Source organism: Muscardinus avellanarius (assembly GCF_963383645.1).
Source record: "Muscardinus avellanarius genome assembly, chromosome: 3".
Classification (NCBI taxonomy): Eukaryota; Metazoa; Chordata; class Mammalia; order Rodentia; family Gliridae; genus Muscardinus; species Muscardinus avellanarius.
The window spans coordinates 17,203,231-17,227,035 of NC_137788.1; the positions used below are offsets into that span (position 1 = coordinate 17,203,231).

Genomic DNA, 23,805 nt, shown 5'->3' on the forward strand with positions numbered 1-23,805 from the left:
CTGTCTCAGCCTCCCAAGTGCTGGGATTATAAGCGTGTGTCACCATGCCCAACCATCATTTTTCTGTTTTGAAAAATTTAAATTTATTTGACTAGATACATAAGAACATTCAGATTATATGTGTTTATGGGGTTCCATGTGATATTTTGATGCATGTATGCATTATATAATGTTTAAATCAGATTAAATACGTTTCCTCAAACACATCATTTTTTTATGGTGAAAATACTAAAAATCCTTTTTTTCTAGCTTTTTAGAATATATAATAAATGATAATTGTCTATCTTACCACCTTTCTTGATAACAGAATTTTGACCTTTATTAATTTTTTGCTTATTAGAATAGACAGAAGGTAAACAAATGAAAATAACCAGTTAGCCCTAATGATGTGCTAGCTAGCCTAGGAGTCGGGGGGGGGGAGGTAGGAAAATCTTAAAAATTTTCAAGGACATATTTTATAAAGGAAAAGTTGGGATGATGAATAAAATAATTGAGGCTGTCAGGTGTGGAACACACCTATAATCCTAATAATTGGGAGGCTGACAAGAGAATTGCAGGTTTGAGGCTAGTGTCAGCAATTTAGGGAGACCCTTAGGAATTATAGTAAGACCCTGTTTCAAAACAAAATGAGCATGGCGTGGTGGCGCGTGCTTGTAATCTCAGCATTTGGGAGACTGAGACCGGAGGATCGCGGTTTGCGGACAGCCTCAGCTATTTAGTGAGGCCTTCTGTAACTTAGTGAGACCCCGTTTCAAATGAAAAAGAATAAAAAATAGGGCAGGGGGTGTAGCTTGGAGGTCGAATGCCCCTGGGTTCCATCCCCAGACCTGCAAAAACCCAAAACCAAAACAAAACAACAAAACAAAAAGATACATGAGTGTGGTGGTGCACACTTGTAATCTCAGTATTTGGAGGCTGAGACAGGATTGAAGATTGTTAGCCAACCTCAGCATTTAGTGAGGCCCTTCACAACTTTGTGAGGCCCTGTTCACAATAAAATAATAAAATTGGCTTAGGGGTATAGTTTGGAGGTACAACTCCCCTGGATTTCGTCTCCAGTACCACGTACACACAAAAATAAATATATACATACATACATACATACATACATACATACATAATAAACGGCTGGAGGATGTCACCTGGAGGCCAATTGTCCTAGTCCCCAAAAGAAAAAAAATTGATTGGATTTATTACTTTTTAATAATTTTACAAAGAAATGAACCAACAGCTATTGTTGTTTATATATACAACTTAAATTCATAACAGAATAATTATTTCTCATAATTTTTTTAAACTGGGGATTGAACCCCAGGGTCATTCTGCCTCTGAGCTGTACTCCAGCCATTTATTTATATATTTATATATTTATTTAGGTACTGGGGATTGAATCAGGGGCATTCTACCTACAACCTACATCCCCAGCCCTATTTTTTTTTTATTATTTATTTTTGAAACAGGGTATCACTAAGTTGTGGAGGGCCTCATTAAGTAGCTGAGGCTGGCTGTGAACCTGAGATCCTCCAGTCTCAGACTCTCAAGTACTGGCATTACAAGTGTGCACCACCACACCCGGCTCCATTTTGTTTTACTTTTTTAAATTTTGAAGCAAGGTCTCACTCAGTTGTTGAGGGTCTCCCTAAGTTGCTGAGATTGGCTTGGAGCCTGTGATCCTCCTGTCTCAGCCTTCTGAGTATTGGGATTACAGGCATGCACTACCACCCCCTGCTTCACACATCCTTGTCACTCGAGTCAACACGGTCTGGGATTTAGTCTCACCCTTCTTAGAAGCTGATGCGTCAGCACAGTATGTTGAGTCAGAGTCAGAGTTCTGTACAAGGCCCAGCGTGCAGCATGAAGTTAGTGAGTGTACTGCTTCCTTTCAGCTTTATCACCCATGAAGGACTCAGGTCCAGCATCAGAGCTCAGATGGATGCTAAGGAACATGGAGTTTTGGGAACTCACTGTTGAATAGCAGACAGAGAGCAAATTGTGCCTTTGTCACAGAGGGAAAGAAATGTTGCTGTATCCTTGAAGGTCGGTTGATGCAGATTGCCTGGTAGAATGGTCAGGACTTTGCATTCTTTTTTTTTTTTTTTTTTTTTGGTGGTACTGGGGGTGGAACCCAGGGAATTTTCTACCTCTGAGCTAAACTCAGACCTATTTTTTACTTTATTTGGAAACAGGGTCTTACTGAGTTGCTGAGAGCCTAAGTAGCTGAGGCTGGCTTCGAACCTGTGCGGTCCTCCTGTATCAGCCTCCCAAGCGCTAGGAATATACCACCACGCCAGCTTAAGGACCTTGCATTTTTAGCTAACCCAGCAAGATGTACTTGTGCTGGGCCATCAACAAGATGAGAGACCCATGGAGACTGTATGTCCTAACACAAGGTTATCTGCTTTTTACTAACTGAAACATATTTTACAAAACTCCAATTTTAGTTACAGTCTTTTTGTTAATAGGAAGTTAACATAGGGTATACTAACATAACTGGCCTAGTTTTAAGTTTTTGAAGTTGGTTTATAGTATATTGCAAGACTGAAGTCTTTATTCTGCTCTTAATCTGTGGGTCATCTGACTTTTTTTTGGTACTGGGGATTGAACCCAGGGGCATTTTACTTCTGAGCCACACCCTCAGCCCTATTTTTTTATTCTTTATTTTGAAACAGGGTCTCACTAAATTGCAGAGGGCCTCACTAAGTTGCTGAGGCTGGTTGTGAACCTTTGATCTGTCTCAGTCTCCCAAGTACTGGGATTATAAGCATGTGCCACCATTACGGGCCATCTGGTGACTTTTTTGTTGTTTTTTTGTACTGGGGATGGAACCCAGGGGAATTCTACCTCTGAGCTACACCCTCAGCCCCTTTTTTTTCCCTTTTGCCGGTCTGGTGATGGAACCCAGGGGCTCTCTACCTCTGAGCTACACCCCCTGCCCTATTTTTTCTTTATTTTGAAACAGGGCCTCACTAAGTTGTGGAGAGCCTCACTAAGTAGCTGAGGCTGTCCGCGAACCGTGATCCTCCGGTCTCAGCCTCCCAAATGCTGAGATTACAAGCGTGCACCACCACATCCAGTTCCCAGTCCTATTTTTTATTCTTTATTTTGAAACAGGGTCTCACTGAGTTGTAAAGTGCCTCACTAAGTAGTAACTGAGGCTGTCCTCAAACCACGATCCTCCTATCTCAGCCTCCCAAATGCTGGTGTTACAAGTGTGCGCTACCATGCCTGGCTCATCTGGTGACGTTTTTTTTTTTTGGTGGTGGTACTGGGGGTGGAACTCAGGTTTTCTACCTCTGGGCTATACTCCCAGACCTATTTTATATTTTATTTGGAAACAGGGTCTCACTAAGTTGCTGAGGCTGGCTTCGAACCTGTGCGATCCTCCTGTCTCAGCCTCTCAAGTGCGGGGATTACAAGTGTGTGCCACCACACCCAGCTCATCTGGTGACTTTTAATACATAAAATAATTATTACTACTTGCCAAAGGCTTTGCAGAATAGCCTTAAATTGGAACCTAACCCTGAAATGACCCCCTTTGTGATGATAGCTCAAAATTTGACTACACCTTTGATAACATATGAGTATTATCATTATTTTGGAAATAAAAATATGTTCCTTTCTTTTTTTTTTTTGGTGGTACTGGGGTTCCTGGAAGCCCTTTTACCTCTGGGCTACACTCCCAGACCTATTTTATATTTTTGAAACAGGGTCTCTTTAGCCAGCGCGGCTGGCTTCGAACCTGCGCGATCCTCCTGTCTCCGCTGTCTCCCAAGCGCAGGGATTACAAGTGTGCGCCACCACGCCCGGCTAAAATATGTTCCTTTTTAAGCAACATGTTAGAACTCCTTCTATTGACTAAACAGTGCCCTTACTCAATATCGAATAATGGTATTTACTAAGCATTTATTCTATGTAGGAACTGGTTGAAGTTGACTTGTATTACCTTATTCGATCAGTTTACCCTATGTTTAAGGTTCCTACTGCTACTTTCATTTTTAGGGAAGGAGAAGATGAGCAGAGAGGCTAACTAATTTACCCAAACTGGGTCTGGCAGTACATGTTTATAATTGCCTGTAATCCCAGTTCGCCTGTAGTGCCAACTATTTGGGATGCTGAGGCAGAAAGATCTAGAGGTTAAGGCTAGCATAGGCAATTTACTGAGACCTTGTCTCAAAATAAAAATTAAGTCAGGCTGGGTGTGGTGGTGCATGCATGTAATCCCAGCATTTGGGAGTCGGAGACTGAAGGCTTGTGGTTCGCAGCCTCACCTACTTAGTGAGGCCCTTTGCTACTCAGTGAGACCCTGTTTCAGAAATTAAAAAAAGACTAAAAAATAGGGCTGGAGTGTAGCTCGGAGGTAGAATGCCCCTGGGTTCCATCCTTGGTACCATAAAAAAAAAAACAAAAACAAAAAACAACAAAAAAAAACAGATGTGGTATACCTTTTTTATATTTATGTATTTATTGCGGTACTGGGAATGGAACCCAGAGGCATTCTGCCTCGGAGCTATGCTCCCAGCCCTACTTTTTTTTTTTTTTTGGTGGTATTAGGGGTAGAACCCTTCTACCTCTGGGTTACACTCCCAGACCGGTTTTATCTATTTATTTGGAAACGCGAGGGGCTTCGAACCTGCGCAATCCTCCTGTCTCCACCTCCCAAGCACGGGGATTATAAGTGTGCGCCCCCATGTCCGGCCAATCCTACTTTTTATTCTTTATTTTGAAACAGTGTCTCACTGCGTTGCAAAGGACCTCACCAAGTAGCTGAGGCTGTCCGCGACCCGTGATCCTCCTGTCTCAGCCTCCCAAATGCTGGGATGACAAGCGTGCAATGCCACACTTGGTTGGTACGGTTTTTAATCCCAATACATGGGAAGCTGACACAGGAGGATCACAGGTTCCTGGCCAGCTGCAGCTACTTAATGAGGCCCTGTTTCAAACTAAAGAATAAAATAGGGCTGGGAGTAGAGCTCAGAGATTGAATGACCCTGGGTTCAATCTCCAGTGCCCCCCCCCCAACACACACTAATAAGAAGAAGGTGGTTGGAGGTGTAGTTGAGTAGTAGAGTGCTTGCCTAGCGTGCCTTAGACCTTTGGTTCAGTTCCCAGTACCTCCAAAACAAAGCAAACAAACTGGGCATGGAGGGACATTCACACTCGTGTGCTGGATCCAGCCATACTTTAGAACCTGCTTTTCAGGCACTCACAACTGGCTTTCATAAATTGCTGAGCTGTCAGATTGGGAAGCCTAAGGAATAGAAGATTTGTGGGTAAACAGAAAGGGGAAGAGGAAACCTTATTTTGTCTGCAGAGTGAAGAAAACAGGAAGTGAGTTTAGTTCCTACTTCTTGCTTCCTTTTTATTTCTGCCTCTTTGGGTTCATGGCAGCTCTTATAGGCATATACTTGCCACTCCATTAGAAGGGATCATATTTGTTCTTATTAACGTCACTTCTCTGAAAAGGAAATATGGTGTGATGTTTAAGTGCAGAGACTTGAGAGAGCCAGACTTGGACTTAAATTCCAATTCTGCTACTTACTGGCTGGGTAATCTTGGCCTAGTTATTTAACTTCACGGAGTCTTACCCTTTTTTTTTTTTTTTAAACTGGGGATTGGACCCAAGGGCATTCTACCTCTGAGAATACACCCCCTCCCTATTTTTAAAATTTTATTTTGAAACTAGGTTGATGAGACTCTCATTACATGCTGAGGCCGTCCTCCAATCTGCGCTCCTCCTGTCTTAGCCTCCCAGGTACTGAGATTATAGGTGTACCCACCATGTCTGTCTCTGAGCCTCTCTTCTTCATTGTTTTTTCTTTTCAGAACTTGGGATGGAACTTAGGGGCATCTACCCCTGAGCTACACTTACACCCCCAGCCCTGTTTTGTAGTCTTTATTTTTGAAACAGGGTCTCACAAAATTGCAGAGGGCCTACGTATCTGAGGCTGGCTGCAAACCTGTGATCCTCCTCTCAGCCTCCCAAGTACTGGGATTACAAGCAAGTGCCACCATGCCTGGCTTTATTTTTTACTTTTTATTTTGAAACAGGGTCTCACTAAGTTGAAGATGGCCTTACTAAGTAGTTGAGGTTGGCCTCAAACTTGCAGTCCTCCTGTCACAGCCTCCCAAGTATTAGGATAACAAACATGTGCCACCGTGTCCAAGCTTCTTATCTGTAAGATTGAGATATCTTACCTGTAAGGCACCTCAGAGGAGTTATTGGGAGGATGAAAAATGTGACTATGTGTAATGTGTTTTTTATTTTATTTTAATGTTATAAGGATAGAACCCAGGGGCATCCTACCTCCAAGCTACATCCCCAGCCCTATTTTTTATTCTTTTATTTTGAAACAGGGTCTCACTAAGTTGTGGAGGGCCTCAACAGAGTAGCTGGGGCTGGTCGCGGACCCATGATCCTCCTGTTTCAGCCTCCCAAGTACTAGACTTTCAAGTATATGCCGCCACGCCCAGCTATATATTATTATGTTTAGATAGTACATGGCACATGGTGGTACACGCTTGTAATCTTGGCATTCGGGAGGCTGAGACAGGAGGATTGCAGTTTGAAGGCAGCCTCAGCTACTACTTAGTGAGGCCCTTTGCAACTCAGTGAGACCCTATTCCAAAATAAAGAAAAAATCAGGCTTGGGGTTTGTCTTGGGGGTAGAATGCCCATGGATTCTCTTCCCAGTACTGCATAAACAAAAATGAATCCTATTAAAGTCTCTGTGTAAGGCTATATCACCTCTGTGTAAGGCTATATCATCTCTGTGTAAGGCTATATCATTCCACTGTACTTTGAGCACTTAATATAGAAACTAATACATGGGCTGAGTGTGGTGGCTTACGCTTGTAATCCCAGCATTCAGGAGGTGGAGACAGTGAGGCCCCTTGCAACTCAGTGAGAACCTGTTTCAAAAATAAAGAATAAAAAAATGAGGGCTGGTGGGTGTCATTCAGAGGTAGAATGCCCCTGGGTCCATCTCCAGTACTGGGGACGGTGGGGAAGGGATACATTGTGAGCTGCTGAGTGGATGCAAAAATCACCTACAAAAGAAAATGAAAATACGTTAGTAAATAATCACAGGAAATACATACTCATCAAAGCTATTTGGATTATATTTCTTTACTCACCTTCCTTTTATCTTTCCTTTTTTTCCTTCTCTTTTTCTTACAGTACACTAAATAATTTTTTTTTTTTTTTTTGGTGTGGTATTAAGGATTGATCCTAGGTGCTTTCTGAGCTATACCCCTAGCCCTTTTTATTTTTAAATAGGGTCTACCTAGGTTGCTGAGAGTTTCATTAAGTTGCCGAGACTGGTCTCAAACCTGCCACTTTCCTGTTTCAGCCTCCCAAGTACTAGGATTATAGGCATGTGCCTATATGTCTGTCTGTCTGTCTGTCTAAGTTTTTGTGATACCAGGAATTGAACCAGGGCATTCTACCTCTGAGCTACACCCCCAGCCCTATTAAAGTTTTTTTTTTTTTTTTTTGTGGTACTGGGATTGAACCCAGTGCACTCTACTGCCAAGCTACACCCCCAGCCCCATTTTTTATTCTTTTTTTTTTTTTGAAACAGGGTCTCACTAAGTTGCAGAGGACCTCACTAAGTAGCTGAGGCTGGCTGTGAACCCAGATCCTTCTTTCTCAGCCTCCCAAGTACTGGGATTACAAGCCTACGCCACCACACCTGGCTTCCAGACCTGTTTTTATTCTTCTTCTTCTTTTTTTTTTTTGCTGGTCTGGGGATGGAACCCAGAGGCATTTGACCTCTGAGCTATACCCCCTGCCCTATTTTTTTTATTCTTTATTTTGAAACAGGGTCTCACTAAGTTGAGGAGGGCCTCACAAAGTAGCTGAGGCCGTCTGCGAATCACGATCCTCCAGTCTCAGCCTCCCGAATGCTGGGATTACAAGTATGCGCCACCACACCAGTCTTCAACCTATTTTTTAATTTGTATTTTGAAACAGAGTCTCAATAGCTGCCTCACTAAGTAGCTGAGGCTGGCCGAGAATCTGCGATCTTCCTGTCTGTCTCTCAAGTTTTGGAATTAAAAGCGTGTATCATCAGGCTTGGCTTTAGATATATATTTTTATGTTTAATGAGGTGTTAGCTGTAGCCAAAAGAAATCGTTAACTCGGGGTTATAATTGAAATAGCATTATATAAAAGTCTAGGTATACACAGTATTTTTTCTTTATAATTCTTCCAGGAAAACTATTAAAAACATATTTCGTTGAATCTAAGATAACTTCTTTCCTTTCTTGAGATCGAACCCAAGGGCATATTCTGCCTCTCCTTTTATACCCAACTCTTGATTTTTATTTTGAAACAGGGTGTTACTAATTTCTGAGGCTGGGTTTGAACTTTGATCATCTGGTTTCAGCCTCCCAAATACTGATATTATAGGCATGGGCCACCACATCTAGCTTATCCCAATTCATAGCTGTAAAAATCTGATGGGGAGCTGAGCGTGATGGCACACTCCTGTAATCCCAACACTTGGAAGGCTGAGACAGGAGAATAACAAGTTCAAGGACTGCCTCAGCAAGTAGTGAAACTCAGTCAACCTAATGAGACCCTGTTCCAAATTAAAGAGTGAGGGAGAAGGAGTTGGGAGTGTATTCGAGGGGGAGGGGGAAACGCCTGAAAATGCTTAGGCATGGTCAATAAAAACACATTTTAATTACATTTTAATTTTAGAGATGTTTAAATGGGACCAAATATCAATATTAATAAAGTGTAATCTGTGTTGCATTTATAATAGCTTTTTACAATAGAGAACTATAGTAAGAGAAGCTAAAGTCAGTATGATTTAGAGCAGTGTGACCTTTTCACTTTAGAAATGTAGGAGATTAGCCGGGTGTGGTTGCGCACGCTTGTAATCCCTGCGCTTGGGAGGCTGAGACAGGAGGATCGCACAGGTTCGAAGCCAGCCTCAGCTACTTAGGCTCTCGCACCTTAGTGAGACCCTGTTTCCAAATAAAATATAAAATAGGTCTGGGAGTGTAGCCTGGAGGTAGAAAGCCTCTGGGTTCCACCCCAGTACCACCAAAAAAAAAAAAAAAAAAAAAAAAAAGGAGATTTAGAGTCTTTTGTGCTATGAATATCAAATTAGTAACTATGCAGCCTGATGTAAGAATAGCTGCTGAGACCTGGATTCACCCTGCTTTTTGTTTTTGTTGCTCGTGTGTTCTGGGGTGACGGGATTGATTTTGGTGGTAATGGTGACGGCCCTTCTATGTTTTGGTTATGCCAGAGTGATCGTAGCTCCAAGGCTGGGTAAATGAGCTACCCTTTATTTTTGTTTTTTTTTATGGTACTGAAGATGAAATCCAGGGGCTTTCTACCTTCGGGTTATACCCCCAGCCATATTTTATTTTACTTTTTTTGGGGAACAGGGTCTCACTAAGTTGCTGAGTCTGTCCTTGAACCTGCAGTCTTCCTTTCTCAGCCTCCCAAGTACTGGGGTTACAGGTGTGCAAAGCAGTGGTCCTTGTGTTGTGGCATAGTTTATATGCGTACTCACATAAGTGTGGTATGTAGGTATGCATACCTACATAACTGCACATGGAACTCTTTGATTATCAAAAGAATATGCTGTTTAGTGTACCACTTTTGACTTTTAAAAATAGCAGCTAAGAAATTGAAACAACCAGGAATGAGAAACTTAGAAAATTGATGCTGTGTATTGTGACTTAAGCAAGTCACCATTTCTCTTAGGCTCTTTCAGCCACTGTAATTGTGATAGTTATAGCTTTTCTCTGTATTGACCTGTTACTTATTATAAATACATATCTTAAGTAAAAATCAATAAAATATTTTTAATTTTTTTGTAGGTCAGCATCAAATTTGAAATATTTAAAGTGGATACAAAACTATTTCCGCGATGCAGACAATTAAGTGCGTTGTTGTGGGTGATGGTGCTGTTGGTAAAACATGCCTCCTGATATCCTACACAACAAACAAATTTCCATCCGAGTATGTACCAACTGTAAGTAGAAAGACGTCCATCTCTTAGTGAAATGTATTGTAATTTTATATCCTTTGGAAACTTACTCTGTACTGAAATTTTTATGTTGTCTACCTTTGCTTCCTATTTTTAAAGATCTTGACTTCTCATGGGTCAATTATATAAACTTTAAAATTAAACAGCTAAAAAATGAGTGGAAAGTCAGAAGGGGTGACAAGGGTTTGCAAGAAGTGCTGGGAGGCAAAACGCAAGTAGACAAGATCCTAAGGCATGGTGGTCTCAATTTGGAGAAGTATGTCCTACGTCTTGGAATGAGGTGACTTTTTTAGATATTGGCCAATGATTGATGAGTGCTTGGAGGTCTTCTGGGTGCCGCTGGGGTTTTGTAACCTCAGAGAGAGTCCTAGCTGTCTCTGCGTATCATGTGAAGTTGTTCTCTCATTAATGCTGAAGCTCCAGACTGTTTTCCCAGGGCCAGAGGAGACTTGTTTGGTTATAAAAACATGGGACAGAAACCTTTGGGGATCTTCCCGAGTGCAGTTGCCTTTTTATCAGAGGGTAGAGGGGAGATGGGGGAGTAACAAAGAGCTAGAGTGACACTCACTGTGAGAGCACGTTTGGGGACCTAGCATCTGTCCCCGAGCCCAGCAGTATAATTATGTTAAATATGTGTGTCCATTCAGTTGTGAGAGGGAAGTTGGGGTTGGCCTGGCAGCAGCCAGCTGTGTTAAATGAGCCATTTTGGGGCTACGAGTTCAAAACCAGTGTATGATTGATGGTGTTCTGTGGAAGTGAAACGGAAGAAAGTGTATAAGCACTTGAGGCTAAGACACTTTTGTGTCTATAAAGACACAGAGCATTGCCAGGAAGGTGAAGACAGGTCAAAGCCTTAATGATTATGTCCAGTTGGAAGCCACAGTTGTGTCTCAGAGCAGGTAAAGTGATTGAGTTAGGCCAAGGATGTAGAAAGAAAGATGAGGTTTCTTCTTTTTTTTTGGTGGCACTGGCGTTCCTGGAAGCCCTTCTACCTCCGGGATACACTCCCACGGGCTACACTCCCAGACATATTTTTTAACTTTTTTATGTGGAGACAAGGTCTCTTAAGCCAGCAAGACTGGCTCTGAACCAGTGCGATCCTCCTGTCTCCGCCTCCCAAGTGCGGGATTACCAGCGTGCGCCACCACGCCCTGCGATGAGGTTTCTTTAAGGGAGAAGAATTTGGAGGTATAATTAGAAACAAAAAACATATTTTTGAGTTTGGGTCAATTTGCATTTGGGGCCAGTGTAAGTGGAATATATTTTGAGATTGCAAGGGACTTTAGGGTGTGTAACACAGGGATCTTTTCAAAGTGCGGACAGTTGTCAGTATTTTTGTGTTTTAATTTTTATTAAAGTTATTATAAACATGATTTCTGAGCCTATTTCATGACTTTTTATTATTTGGTGTTATATCAAAGATAGGCTTATGGGTGTTTTATACACGTATTTGGATCTCTGAGAAAAGGATAGGGCGAAGGAGGAATAGTAGAATAAAATTTAAAATGAGGCTATTTAGGTGAATAAGTGAACCACGAGGCATAAGTAATGGACCCACGTACATGTTTAAGTTATTATGGAAAGGGATTGGTGTAAAACGCATATTAGTTCCCGTCATGAAGTAAGAGCTAGCATTTCTAGGATAATAGACTGTGAGAACTGAAGGGGTCCCTGGTATCACTTACTTATCTCCCATGGATGAAGGGAATTGAAGCTCAACTTAGGGAGGAGAGAACTTTTAAGCAATTAAACACTAGTGTGAGTAGGATCTGGAATGGATAAGCTTTTCTGATTCTTAGTCCTGTCTACATATGAGTAGTTCAGTAAACAAAAGTTCTTGCGGATTCTCTTAAGTGTAGATTCAGAAAATAACCCTGAGAGTTTAAGCATATTCATTCCATTTATTTTTGTGAGCAAGAACTTAATTCCTTTATTAACTACTTACTCCTACTTTCCTTTCTTTCTTTTTTTTTTTTTTTTTTGTTGTTGTACTGGGGATGGAATCCAGGGGCATTCTACTTTCAAGCTATACCCCTAGCCTTATTTTTTATTTTGAAACAGGGTCTCACTTAGTATCTTAGTGGAGGGCCTCACTAAGTATCTGAGGCTAGCCATGAACCTGTCATCCTCCTGTGTCAGCCTCCCAAGTACTGGGATTACAGGTATGCATCACCACACCTGGCACTCCTTTACATTTAAACAAGCTCCTGAACAACCCGTTAAAACATGAACCTGAAAAATTATAGTAGTAGCTAAAAGGTTAAAGCAGGGCTGGTCTTCAAATGTAGCATACTTCTCCCAGTTGGGAAGCATTATTGTTATTATTTTATTTACTTATTTATGCTTTTGGGTACTAGGGATGGAACCCAGGGGGCATTGTGCTTCTGATCTATACCCCCAGCCCTACTTTTTTTTTATTCTTTATTTTGAAACAGGGTTTCACTGAGTTGCAAAGGGCCTTATTAAGTAGTAGCTGAGGCTGGCCTTTAGCCATGATCCTCCTGTCTCAGCCTCCCAAATGTATTATTGTTATTTTAAAAATTTAAGTAATTAGCTGGGTGTAGTGGCTCATGCCTATAATCCCAGTATGTGGGAAGTGGAGATGGGTATTGCAGGTACCAGGCCAGTTTCAGCAGCATAGTGAAGCCCTGTTTTATTTATTTTTATTAATTTATTTTGTGGTACTGGGGGTGGAACTCCGGGCTATGCTCCCAGACCTATTTATATTTTATTTGGAAACAGGTCTCACTAAGTTGCTGAGAGCCTCACTCTGTAGTTGAGGCTGGCTTTGAACCTGTGCGATCCTCCTGTCTCAGCCTCCCAAGCGCTAGGATTATGAGCCTGAACCACCACGCCTGGCTGTGAGACCCTATTTTAAAATAAAAAAATAACAAGGGCTGGGGATGTAGCTCAGAGGTGAAATACCCTTGGGTTCAATCCCCAGCACACACCCTCTCCCACCAAATTAAGTAATCTACTCAAGATGATTAAGACATTTTTATTTTAAGTTGACAAAATTAGTTTTATATGAAACCACATCTCTTTGGTTTTAAAGTAATCAAAGGAATCCATGACTTAGTATTGGGTCTTTTCCTCTTCAGCATCATGCCATCTATTCACAAATAACTTAGTACAGCCAAGTTAGTATGTTTTGAGTTTATTAAGGGTTTTCTGGTCTATTTACAATGAAGCATTTAGTCAGAGAAGGGATCCGCTTTCAGGGTTTGTGCTCAGGAACATGAGTTGTGTTTTCAGGTGCTGGGAGGAAACTCAGGGCCTGACACTGGTAGACAGTACCACTGAACTGGGGCCCTCAACACCAGTGTATTTGTGAAATTCTCAACAAGTAACCTGTTAGCTCTTTCTTGATCACTTTGCTTGAGTACTTTATTTCTCTTACATGGGCTTATTTACAGAGGCTCTTTTCATTTGGGACCCTAAAAGGAAAATACATTGTCATGGGTCTAGGAGATTTTAACTCTAGATCAAAAGGCCTAAGAAATATTTCCATAGAAATCAGATTGAACATTGAGGTAAACCACTGTCTTAAAAGTTTGAAACTTGGCCAGGCGTGGTGACGCATGCTCCTAATCCCCATGCTTGGGAGGTGGAGACAGGAGGATTGCGCAGATTTGAAGCCAGCCTTGCTGGCTTAAGAGACCCTGTTTCCAAATAAAAATATAAAATAGGTCTGGGAGTGTAGCCCGGAGGTAGAAGGGTTTCCAGGAACCCCAGTACCACCAAAAAAAAAAAAAAAAAAAAAAAAAAAAAAAAGTTTGAAACTTGGGTAGGAGAATTTTGCATAGCTAGAGGACTTGCTTCAGACACCTAACTTTTTTTGTATGTTTGTGATAGTAGGGAACGAACCCAGGGACATTCTACCTCCAAGCTACACCTTCAGCCCTGTATTTTATTTTTATTTTGGAACAAGGTCTCCCTAGGTTGACGAAAGTCTCACTGATTGCTGAGGCCTCCCTTGAACCTGCTATCCTCTTCTTTCAGCCTCCCAAGTACTAGAATCACAGATTTGTACCACTGCGCCTGGTTTGACTCCTGACACTTTTGTGGTTCTTGACTCAGTCTGTTGGTGTAGAGCAGACTTCCCAAGTCACTTTTTCCAAGAACTATTCAGCTCACATGAGGCCTTAATTGCCTTGCTGGTTATATAAGGAGAATGTACTAAGCAAGGGTTAAGTCTTAGGGAGGAAATACTGCCTGAGGAATTGTCCCATTCTGTTTTGATCACCCCCACACACTAACAATTGTATTTTTGTTTCTAGGTTTTTGATAACTATGCAGTTACAGTTATGATTGGTGGAGAGCCATATACTCTTGGACTTTTTGATACTGCAGGTGGGAACTTAATGTCTTTTATAATGTTTTGTTCTATAACTAATTGCTGGCTGTGTGTCATATTTGAACATTTTGGGAAACTGGCATATTGGCAAATGAATGACCTTTTGTTAGCTACATAACCACGGAAGCAATCCCGACTGGGATGGCTAATAGGAGTTTGGGATACCCTGGGTGGATGGTGTGGTAAAAGATACTGCAGAGCAAGAGCAAGTCCACTAGACAAATACTAGTGAACCAAAACCCTGATGCCTGCACCTTGCAGAGAAACGGGAACTTTGTTGGCGAGAGCCTTGGGAAATGAATTCAGAGGAAGAATGCCTTCAGATGGTCTCCTTTCACCCCGTTTTATTCATTCATTCATTTATTCATTCATTCATTTTTTTGAGGTACTGGGGACAGAACCCAAGGGTATTCTACCCCCGAGCTGTACCCTAGACCTATTTTTTTATTCTTTATTTGAAACAGTCTCACTAAGTTGTGGAGAGCCTCACTAAGTAGCTGAGGCTGGCCATGGACCTGTGATTCTCCTGTTTCCCAGAGTTTGTAAAGTTGTAAGCCATATATGATGTTTATTATGGTTGTTTTCTTTCATTTGAAGGCTTATGTACTATATGTTGTCTGTGTAATATGTGTTTAGAGAGCTTCTTATGATAGGTAGTTATTATTGTATACTTCATCTGAAATCAGTTTTTAGAGTGAACCAATATCTAGTTTATATTCTTGACATTTGTTGTCAGCTGTCCAGTTTATAAGAACAAATTACTTTCCTAAATGTATCTAATTCTTCAGTGTTATTGCCTACTTGTTTTTAACAGTAGCTGTATGTCTCAATTTTTAGTGTGTGTGTGGTATTGGTGATTGAACTCAGGAGCATTCTGTAACTGAGCTACACCTCCACCCCTTCATACTTTTTGATTTTGAAATAGGGTCTTGCTAGGTTGCTGAAAGTTTGCTGTGTTGCCGAGGCTGTCCTTGAACCTGTGATCCTTCTATCAGCCTCCCAAGTACTGAGATTATAGGTGTGTAGCACCACATCTGGCAAAAGTTTTAAGTTTTTATGAAGTTTAGTTTTTCTTTGGTTGCCTATGACTTTGGTTTTTTTTTTTTTTTTTTTTTTAAGGTACTAAGGATGGAACCCAGGGGCATTCTTCCTCTGAGCTACACTCCCAGCCCTATTTTGTATTTTGAAACAGAGTCTCACTGAGTAGCTGAGTAGACTTCACTAAGTAGCTGAGGCTATCTGTGAGCTATGATCCTCCTGTCTCAGCCTTCCAAATGCTGGGATTCCAAGTGTACACCACCATACCTGGTGACTTTGGTGTTTTATATATATAAAATCATCACTAATTCTATGTTGCCCTGTGTTTTCTGAGATTTTTTTTTTTTTTTTTTGGTGGTACTGGGGTTCCTGGAAGCCCTTCTACCTCTGGGCTACACTCCCAGACCTTTTTTTTTTTAACATTTTTATTTGGAAACAGGGTCTCCTACGCCAGCGCGCTCGGCTGGCTTCGAACCTGCGCGATCCTCCTGTCTCTGCCTCCCAAGCGCGGGGATTACAAGCGTGCACCACCACGCCCGGCTTGAGAATTTTTTTTTTAAACCAAACAATGTTTGAACTAAAACCAGTTCAGACTTTTAGGTCTTGATCCTTTCTTTTTTCTTTGGCGGTACTGAGGATGGAACCCAGGTGCATTCTACCTATGAGCCACACCTCCAGCCCTATTTTTTGTTCTTTATTTGGAAACAGGGTCTCATTAAGTTGTGGAGGGCCTCACTAAGTAGATGAGGCTGGCCACGAACCTGTATTCTCTTGTCTCAGCCTCCCAGATAGATGCTGGGAGAACAAGCATGCACCACCATGCCAGGCTCTTGGTCCATTTTAAATTTTAATTTCGTGTATGGTATTAGGTAAGGGTATAGCTTCAACCTTTCTTTTTTTTTTTTTTTTTTTATATTGGTACTGGGGATTGAACCCAGGAGCATTCTACATCTGAGCTATACCCCCAAACCCCTTTTTAAATTTTTTATTTTAAAACAGGGTCTCACTGAGTTGCAAAGGGCCTCGCTAATAGCTGAGGCTGTCTGTGAACTGCTATCCTCCTATCTCAGCCTTCCAAATGGTAATACAAGTGTACACCACCACACCTGGCTTTATATAGCCTTTTTAAACTTCTTTTAGCAGTGTTTATAGTTTTCATTGTACAAATCTTTTACCTCCTTGAATAATTTCTAAGAAATTTAATTAATTTATTTATTTTTGAGTATCTACTGATTCTTGCCAACTTTTTTCCTCTCTAGGACTTTTCATTTTCAGATACTGGTCTTATATTATGTACATATTAACTAAACGTGTGACCTGCTTTGATAGTCTTGATAAGTGATGGATTTTGTCAGCAGAGTTGTGACTGAGACTTGATTTTCTCATGTGGTTTTTTTTTGGCGGGTCTGGGGGTGGAACCCAAGGGCATTCAACCTCTGAGCTACACCTCCTGCCCTATTTTTTATTCTTTATTTTGAAACTCGGTCTCACTGAGTTGAAGAGGGCCTCACTAAGTAGCTGAGGCTGTCTGCGAACTGCGATCCTCAGGTCTCAGCCTCCCGAATGCTGGGATTACAAGCGTGCGCCACCATGCCCGGATCTCACATGATTTCATTGTGATTTTCTTAGCCAGATCTGACTGGAAATGGTTTTAAATTACATCTTTAGCAACAGTTTGTTGGTTTATTTATTTGTGGTACTGGGGATTGAACCCATGGATGTTCTACCTCTGAGTTACACCCCCAGCCCTATTTTATTTTGAAACAGGATCTCACTAAGTTGTTGAGAACCTCAGTAAATTCCTGAGGCTGCCCTGAAATCTATGGATTCCCTCCCAAGTACGGAATGTACCACATACATGGCCGTTCTGAGTTTTTGACATTTATAAGTAGAAGAATATTGCCCAATATTATATTACAAAGCCATAATAAAAGAAAACCTAATAAAATGTATGGTGTGTGTGTGGGGGGGGGGGAGGGAGAGAGAGAGATACTGGAGATGGAACCCAGGGGCTTTCTACTTCTGAGCTAAACCACCAGCCCTATTTTTTTTTTTTTAATTCTTTATTTTGAAACAGGGTCTCACTGCATTGCAAAAAGCCTCACTAAGTAGCTGAGGCTGTCCTCCTGTCTCAGCCTCCCGTGCACTGGGATTACAAGTGTGTGACATCACACCCAGTTTAAAATGTATGGCTTTTTTTTTCTTTCTTTTTTTGGGTGGTACTGGGGTTCCTGGAAGCCCTTCTACCTCCGGGCTACACTCCCAGACCTATTTTTACATTTTTATTTGGAAACAGGGTCTCCTAAGCCAGCGTGCGTGGCTGGCTTCGAACCTGCGTGATCCTCCTGTCTGCCTCCCAAGCGTGGGAATTACAAGCGTGCGCCACCACGCCTGGCTAAATGTATGGCTTTTTAAAAGATAATTTTCTTATTTTCTTTCTGGCTAATTAGTAGTGTGCTGTTAAGATGCTTGCTTAATCTGTTGACTGACTTGTGATTTTAATGGCACGAGGATACCAGGATTCAGTTGTTGACTTCTCCCCAATTTTTTCTTTAGGTCAAGAGGATTATGACAGATTACGACCGCTGAGTTATCCACAAACAGATGTATTTCTAGTCTGTTTTTCAGTGGTCTCTCCTTCCTCATTTGAAAATGTGAAAGAAAAGGTAAGTTGATCAAATACTGTTTCCCTGGAAATGGTTAGCACAGAATTCCTTTTGATCTGTGGCAAATAGCTTTAGAGGCTGTGGATTAACAAAGGTGTATTTAAAATACCTTTTTTTTTTTCCAGTGGGTGCCTGAAATAACTCACCACTGTCCAAAGACTCCTTTCTTGCTTGTTGGGACCCAGATTGATCTCAGAGATGACCCCTCTACTATTGAGAAACTTGCCAAGAACAAACAGAAGCCTATCACTCCAGAGACTGCTGAAAAGCTAGCCCGCGATCTGAAGGCTGTCAAGTATGTGGAGTGTTCTGCACTCACACAGGTAAGTGCTATGTGGATCCCATGCTTCTTTAAGGTTGAGCCGTTTCTTGTAAAATTGAAATGCAGGTTCGTTCTTTCTTTCTCTCTCTTTTCTTTTTCTTTTTTCTTTCTTTTTTTTTTTGCGGTATTCAGGGGCATTCTATCTCTGAGCTATACTCCCAGTCCTATTTTTTTTTATTCTTTATTTTGAAACAGGGTCTTATTAAGTTGAGGATGGCCTCACTAAGTAGCTGAGGCTGGCCTCAAACCTGCAATCTTTCTGTCTCAGCCTCCCAAGTACAAAGTGTGCAACCACACCTGGTTAGATGCAGGTTATTTCTAATAGTGGTCAGCAAATATTCAAAGCTGCCCAGGAGTAATATGACTAGCTTCACACTTGTATGATGTTTTATAAGAGGTCTCTGTGTTTATGGAGAATATTATTAGTCTCTAAAGCTCTTAGCATTGTTGAACTCCCATGTTGTAATGTACTGAATGATTTGAAGCAAAGTTGTTTTTTAAAAAAAATTTTTTTTTCTAAGATAAGTACAGACTTAGAGGATATGAAATGTTTTTTTCTCTAGAGTTTTAAATTTTTATTTGAATAAATCTGATTTTTTTCTTGCCAATTCTGACAAAATTGATACTATAATATTTTAGCTGGAACAGAGAATTAGTCATAATATTTGAGACTTCAGGTAAAAGAATGCTGCCTTAGGTATTTCCACATAGCAGCATGCTTCATATATTGTCTTTTGTCTTTTAAAAGCATTCCTATCTTTATTTAGAGTCACTTCCTTCTCATGAGCCTCTTCCTTCTGCATTTCTGAGTGATGTGATTGGATTTCCTGGTAGCTTGATGTGAAATGTGGATTCAGAGGACAGGGAGCAGCGAGAGCTGTCACCAACCTGTATGGTCCAGTCTTTCCATTTTCCTGGGATTGCTGATTCCCTCCTTTGAGTATTGTTCTGGGGACAAAAGAGATTCTTCTGGGAATTATTAGTACAGAACTTTTATGGTCTCCTGGTACTGGTGCTTTGAACAGTGAACAAACATGCCTAGTAAAATAGTGATTACTAATAATTAAACCCACTTATATTTATCATGCTTATTTTTCAGATAATTGTTCATATATATTAAGTTTTCAAAAGAAACACTCTTGAATTCTTGGTTATATGTATACTAGGATAAACGGCATGTATAATTATGTATATTAAAACTGTACTAAATTAGTAGATAGAGCCTAATGAATAATTTGTGTGTGTATGTGTGTTGCTGGGTATTGAACCCAGGGCATTCTCCCTCTGAATTACATCCCCAGACTATTTATTTATTTATTTATTTATTTATTTATTTATTTATTTATTTATTGGCACTAGGGATGGAACCTAGAGGCATTCTACCTCAAAGCTGTAGCTCTGTCCCCCAGCCCTGTTATAGCCTATATTTATTTTGAAACAAGGTCTCACTAGGTTGTGTAGGACCGCACTAAGTAGCTGAGGCTGGCCTTGAACCTGTGATCCTTTAGTCTCAGCCTCCTAAGTACTAGGATTATAGGTATATGCTACCACGTGCTGGGACTAGTGCATAATTTAATAAGCTCTCAATTTTGTGCTTGGTTGGGCATTTAAAGATAAAATTTTTATGCCCAACTAGATAGTTCACAGTATAACTTCAAGGTCAGATGATTTTGAACATACTCTCCTAAACCTCGTTTTTCCTAGAAGTCTAATGCCATTTTGTAAAAGCAGATTTTTAAATATTCAGAAGAATTTACATTTTCTCATACACAGTGTGGACTGTGATTTAGACAAAGCATATGTCTTGTGCATGCCCCAGAAAAGTGTGTCAGTGTGCATATATTGGGGAGAGAAGAACAAGATGTGTGGACGTCCAAATCAGAGTTAGACACTAACTGCATGGGTATCTGTTGCATGCTCCTGTTCTTTTGATAGGACTACTTTTGTGGGATATGGAGACAGGTAGGCCATATGGATCCCATGTTAGCTCATTGGTGAAGCTTGTTTTAGATAATTGGGTACTACTTATAAGATTTTCATATTGTACGTAGGTTTACATAATAAATCACATTATAGAAAATAGGTTTAAAAGATTTTAGTAGGCATCTCTTTTTTCTTACCAGATTTCAAAAATTTTAGAAGTGAGAGAAAAAGATAAAAAATGAGGTTTGTGGTTGTGTATGGGAGCTAGAACTCTTACGACTCCAGATTCTATTAAAGCTAAATTATATAAACAAGTAGTGGAAGAGCCAAGATTAGTTTTTTTTCTTAGGGTATTTGTTGATCTTTATCCACAATAAGAAAGAAAGGATTTCCTTCTTATTATGGAATACCTTATAGTTTCTAATGTTTCTCCTTTTTTAAAAAATAAGGTATTCCATCACCTTCTTCCTTTTATATTTGAATATAATAAGTTTATTTCTAGATGTGTAGCATTTCTCTTTATAAATGATGTAGAAAGGAGAAAAAGATTTAAACCTCTGCCTCTTTCAGTACTGATTGCTATCTCTTGTTTATTTTGTATCTCATGGAACATGTGGTTGCCATGGGATGCTCTGATGGAGGTGGGGTATGAGGAGGGAATGAATAAATACCTGGGGTAGTCTGGGGCCAGCAAGTACCACTGGAGCAGTATCCTGGGGCTTTGGGGACATTTTTCCTTGGGATCAAACTGACATAAAGAATTTGTGAAACTACTTTGGATGGTAAACCTGTGGCTTCAGGTGTAGGTGAGTCTATAGACCTGGGCCCAAGTTACCATTGCTACTATCATGTTGGAGTTTCTGGCTGAGGTGTAAGTGTATTTCTATATCGTAACCCCTGTATACCTGAGAATATTCTTTGTTTTCACTCCATGCTTTATGCTCTGATAACCATGCAGGCATCTTAAAGCATTGGACTGCTTGCTACAGCTCACTTTAGAACTCCATTCTTTGTTTTCTTATGACTTGGGTGGTGGTTACTTGCTTTAATAACATGGCTGAATAACTGAAGTGTATGCTGTTTCTAGAGTCCATTCTTTAAAACTTTCCTAAGTTGCTACTGTTACACAGTGAACAGTCCTAAGTATCTGAACCTTTTTGCTTTGGGAAACAACAGATTGACTCTGAAATCCTGATCAATCCCAATCCAGATATGCCACTGAACCTAGAAACATGTAGCATGCCTGTTAGTTGCTATTTGTGTCCTTCAGTTATTCAGGGGCTGAATTCACATAAGCCTGAAATTGTAATAGGTTTATTTTCAAAGTGTGTGTGTGCTGTTCTTACCAATAGAAATACTGAGGTATTCTGCAAGACTTAATTATCCAATGGGTCTTGAGTTTATATACCCAGTTTTTCTCCCTGGCTTTATTTACATGAAAATGTTGCAATACTAGATTTCACTGTGTGATTATGAAAATGTACTATGTTGATTTACTAAGATTGCTTTCTTGCTTAGTTAACCTTTTTTTGAGGTGAAGTTTCTGTTCAGTTATCCAGTTTAAAATGTAACATTCTGGCATTTTCTTAAAGCACATTGCTTCTGTGAATTCAGCTCATTTAATCCTACTGCTGTTGTATCTGCTAGTCTTTCTAATCCTCTAACCTGGCTGCTATTCTCTCTCCTCCCCTCTGTCTTGTAGAGAGGTCTGAAGAATGTGTTTGATGAGGCTATCCTAGCTGCCCTCGAGCCTCCGGAAACTCAACCCAAAAGGAAGTGCTGTATATTCTAAACTGTTTTCTCCTTCCCCTCTTTGCTGCTGCTTTCTGTCCCTCTACTGTAGAAAGATCATTTAAAAACGAAGGAATAAAACTATCCTGTTTGAAAGCCTCTGCGTCTTTTTACTTACCACCTTAGAGCAATCTCTGTATTAGTTTTTGATCAACAATGCAATATCTTATAGAATATTTTTTGTGATCAGTAGTCAAATTGGACTTGTTTAACTTTCTGATGCTTGAGTTGCCTGGTGCTTAGAGCTTTTTGATTTGAATTACTATTGCAAAAGGGAATGTGGTCTGGCATTAAGAATGTTCTCGGAGAAAATAAGAGTGTTAACACTTCTAGATCTTAGTTCTAGATGGAGAAAATAACACAAACATCATTTTACTCTTATGATCAATTGTTAATTGTAATTGCATGACAAACTATGGAAAAAGGGTGACTTGCTAGTAGAGTGTAATGGGGAAGGGAGGATTCTTTTCTGGTTTTCCTTTGTGCAGTGAAACTTTGTGTTGCTATTGCTTTGGCTGTCTGTGCTATAGTGGAGTATTTGTCAGTCTGGGGTGGGAGATATTGATGTATCTGCTACTGCTTTATGAGTTGATTTGTTACATTATCTTTTAAGAATAGCATCCTTTTAACAGTTGACTTAAGGTTTGTTAATGTTGAGATGTAAAGCTACCACCTTTATATTTTCCTGCTTCTGATTTTATTGTTGTGAGGGAAACATACAATTGTGGTTACCTTTAAAATTTGAAATTAAAATATACAATTGTTTGTATAAATGGCTGATGAAGCTTTATTCCTGTTGCACTGACTGGCTCTGACTTTACATACGTACCAGGTGCCACCTGTCTACTTCCTAGAACCCCCTGGCTCTGTCTGTCGGTGGGGTGAAGGGTTCACAGGGAATGTCTTGCAGCTGCCGTCATCGTGTGCTCTCTGCCTGTGCCTTCCCTGCAGGGAGGTGCCACTGCCTGGCATCCTCAGTCCTTTCTCACATCCAGTGTTTGATTTGAATGCAGAGCTGTTCTCCTGTTTCTGTGTGAAATGTTTCACCCGCACGTTAACAAAACTCATATTGAACGAGCAAATGACATGTGCTTGTGTGCTTCTTGCGACATACATTGGTCTTTCTCAAAGGACCTCTGTCTCACACATGAATATCTCCTCCTCTGCTTCTGCATTGTTGAATCCTTCCAGTGCCATGCCTGGACCAAACTTGGTTAAGTGAGATTTTTATGTTGAGATTCAGGACTGTTCTTAATGTTTTTGTTTGCCCACTCTCGGGGGTTTGACTATTTTAAACTTGAACTCCAACTCTGTTATACTGAAAATCAGCCTGCCCATTTCTTCTTTCTACCCCTTTTCAGAAAGGCCTAAAGAATGTGTTTGACGAAGCAATATTGGCTGCCCTGGAGCCTCCAGAACCGAAGAAGAGCCGCAGGTGTGTGCTGCTATGAACACCTCTCCAGAGCCCTGTCTGCACAGCTGGTGTCGGCATCATACTAAAAGCAATGTTTAAATCAAACTAAAGATTAAAGATTAAAATTCGTTTCTGCAATAATGACAAATGCCCTGCACCTACCCACATGCACTCGTGTGAGACAAGGCCCATAGGTATGGCCTCCTTTCCCCCTCCCAATACTAGTTAATTTTGAGTAATTGTGTATTGTCAGGAAAGTGATCAGTACTAGTTTTTGTTTGGTT

At 40.6% G+C, this 23,805-nt stretch overlaps 1 protein-coding gene across 1 annotated transcript; it reads left to right on the top strand.

Moving 5' to 3' along the window:
• Positions 1–9,890: 9,890 nt before the first annotated feature.
• Positions 9,891–23,558, top strand: CDC42 (cell division cycle 42; the record flags this gene model as incomplete). The annotated part of the gene is made up of 5 exons (XM_080692774.1): positions 9,891–9,995; positions 14,291–14,363; positions 17,962–18,071; positions 18,197–18,394; positions 23,469–23,558. The coding sequence occupies 5 exons, from the start codon at positions 9,891–9,893 to the stop codon at positions 23,556–23,558; spliced, it is 576 nt and encodes a 191-aa protein (XP_080548900.1).
• Positions 23,559–23,805: the final 247 nt, after the last annotated feature.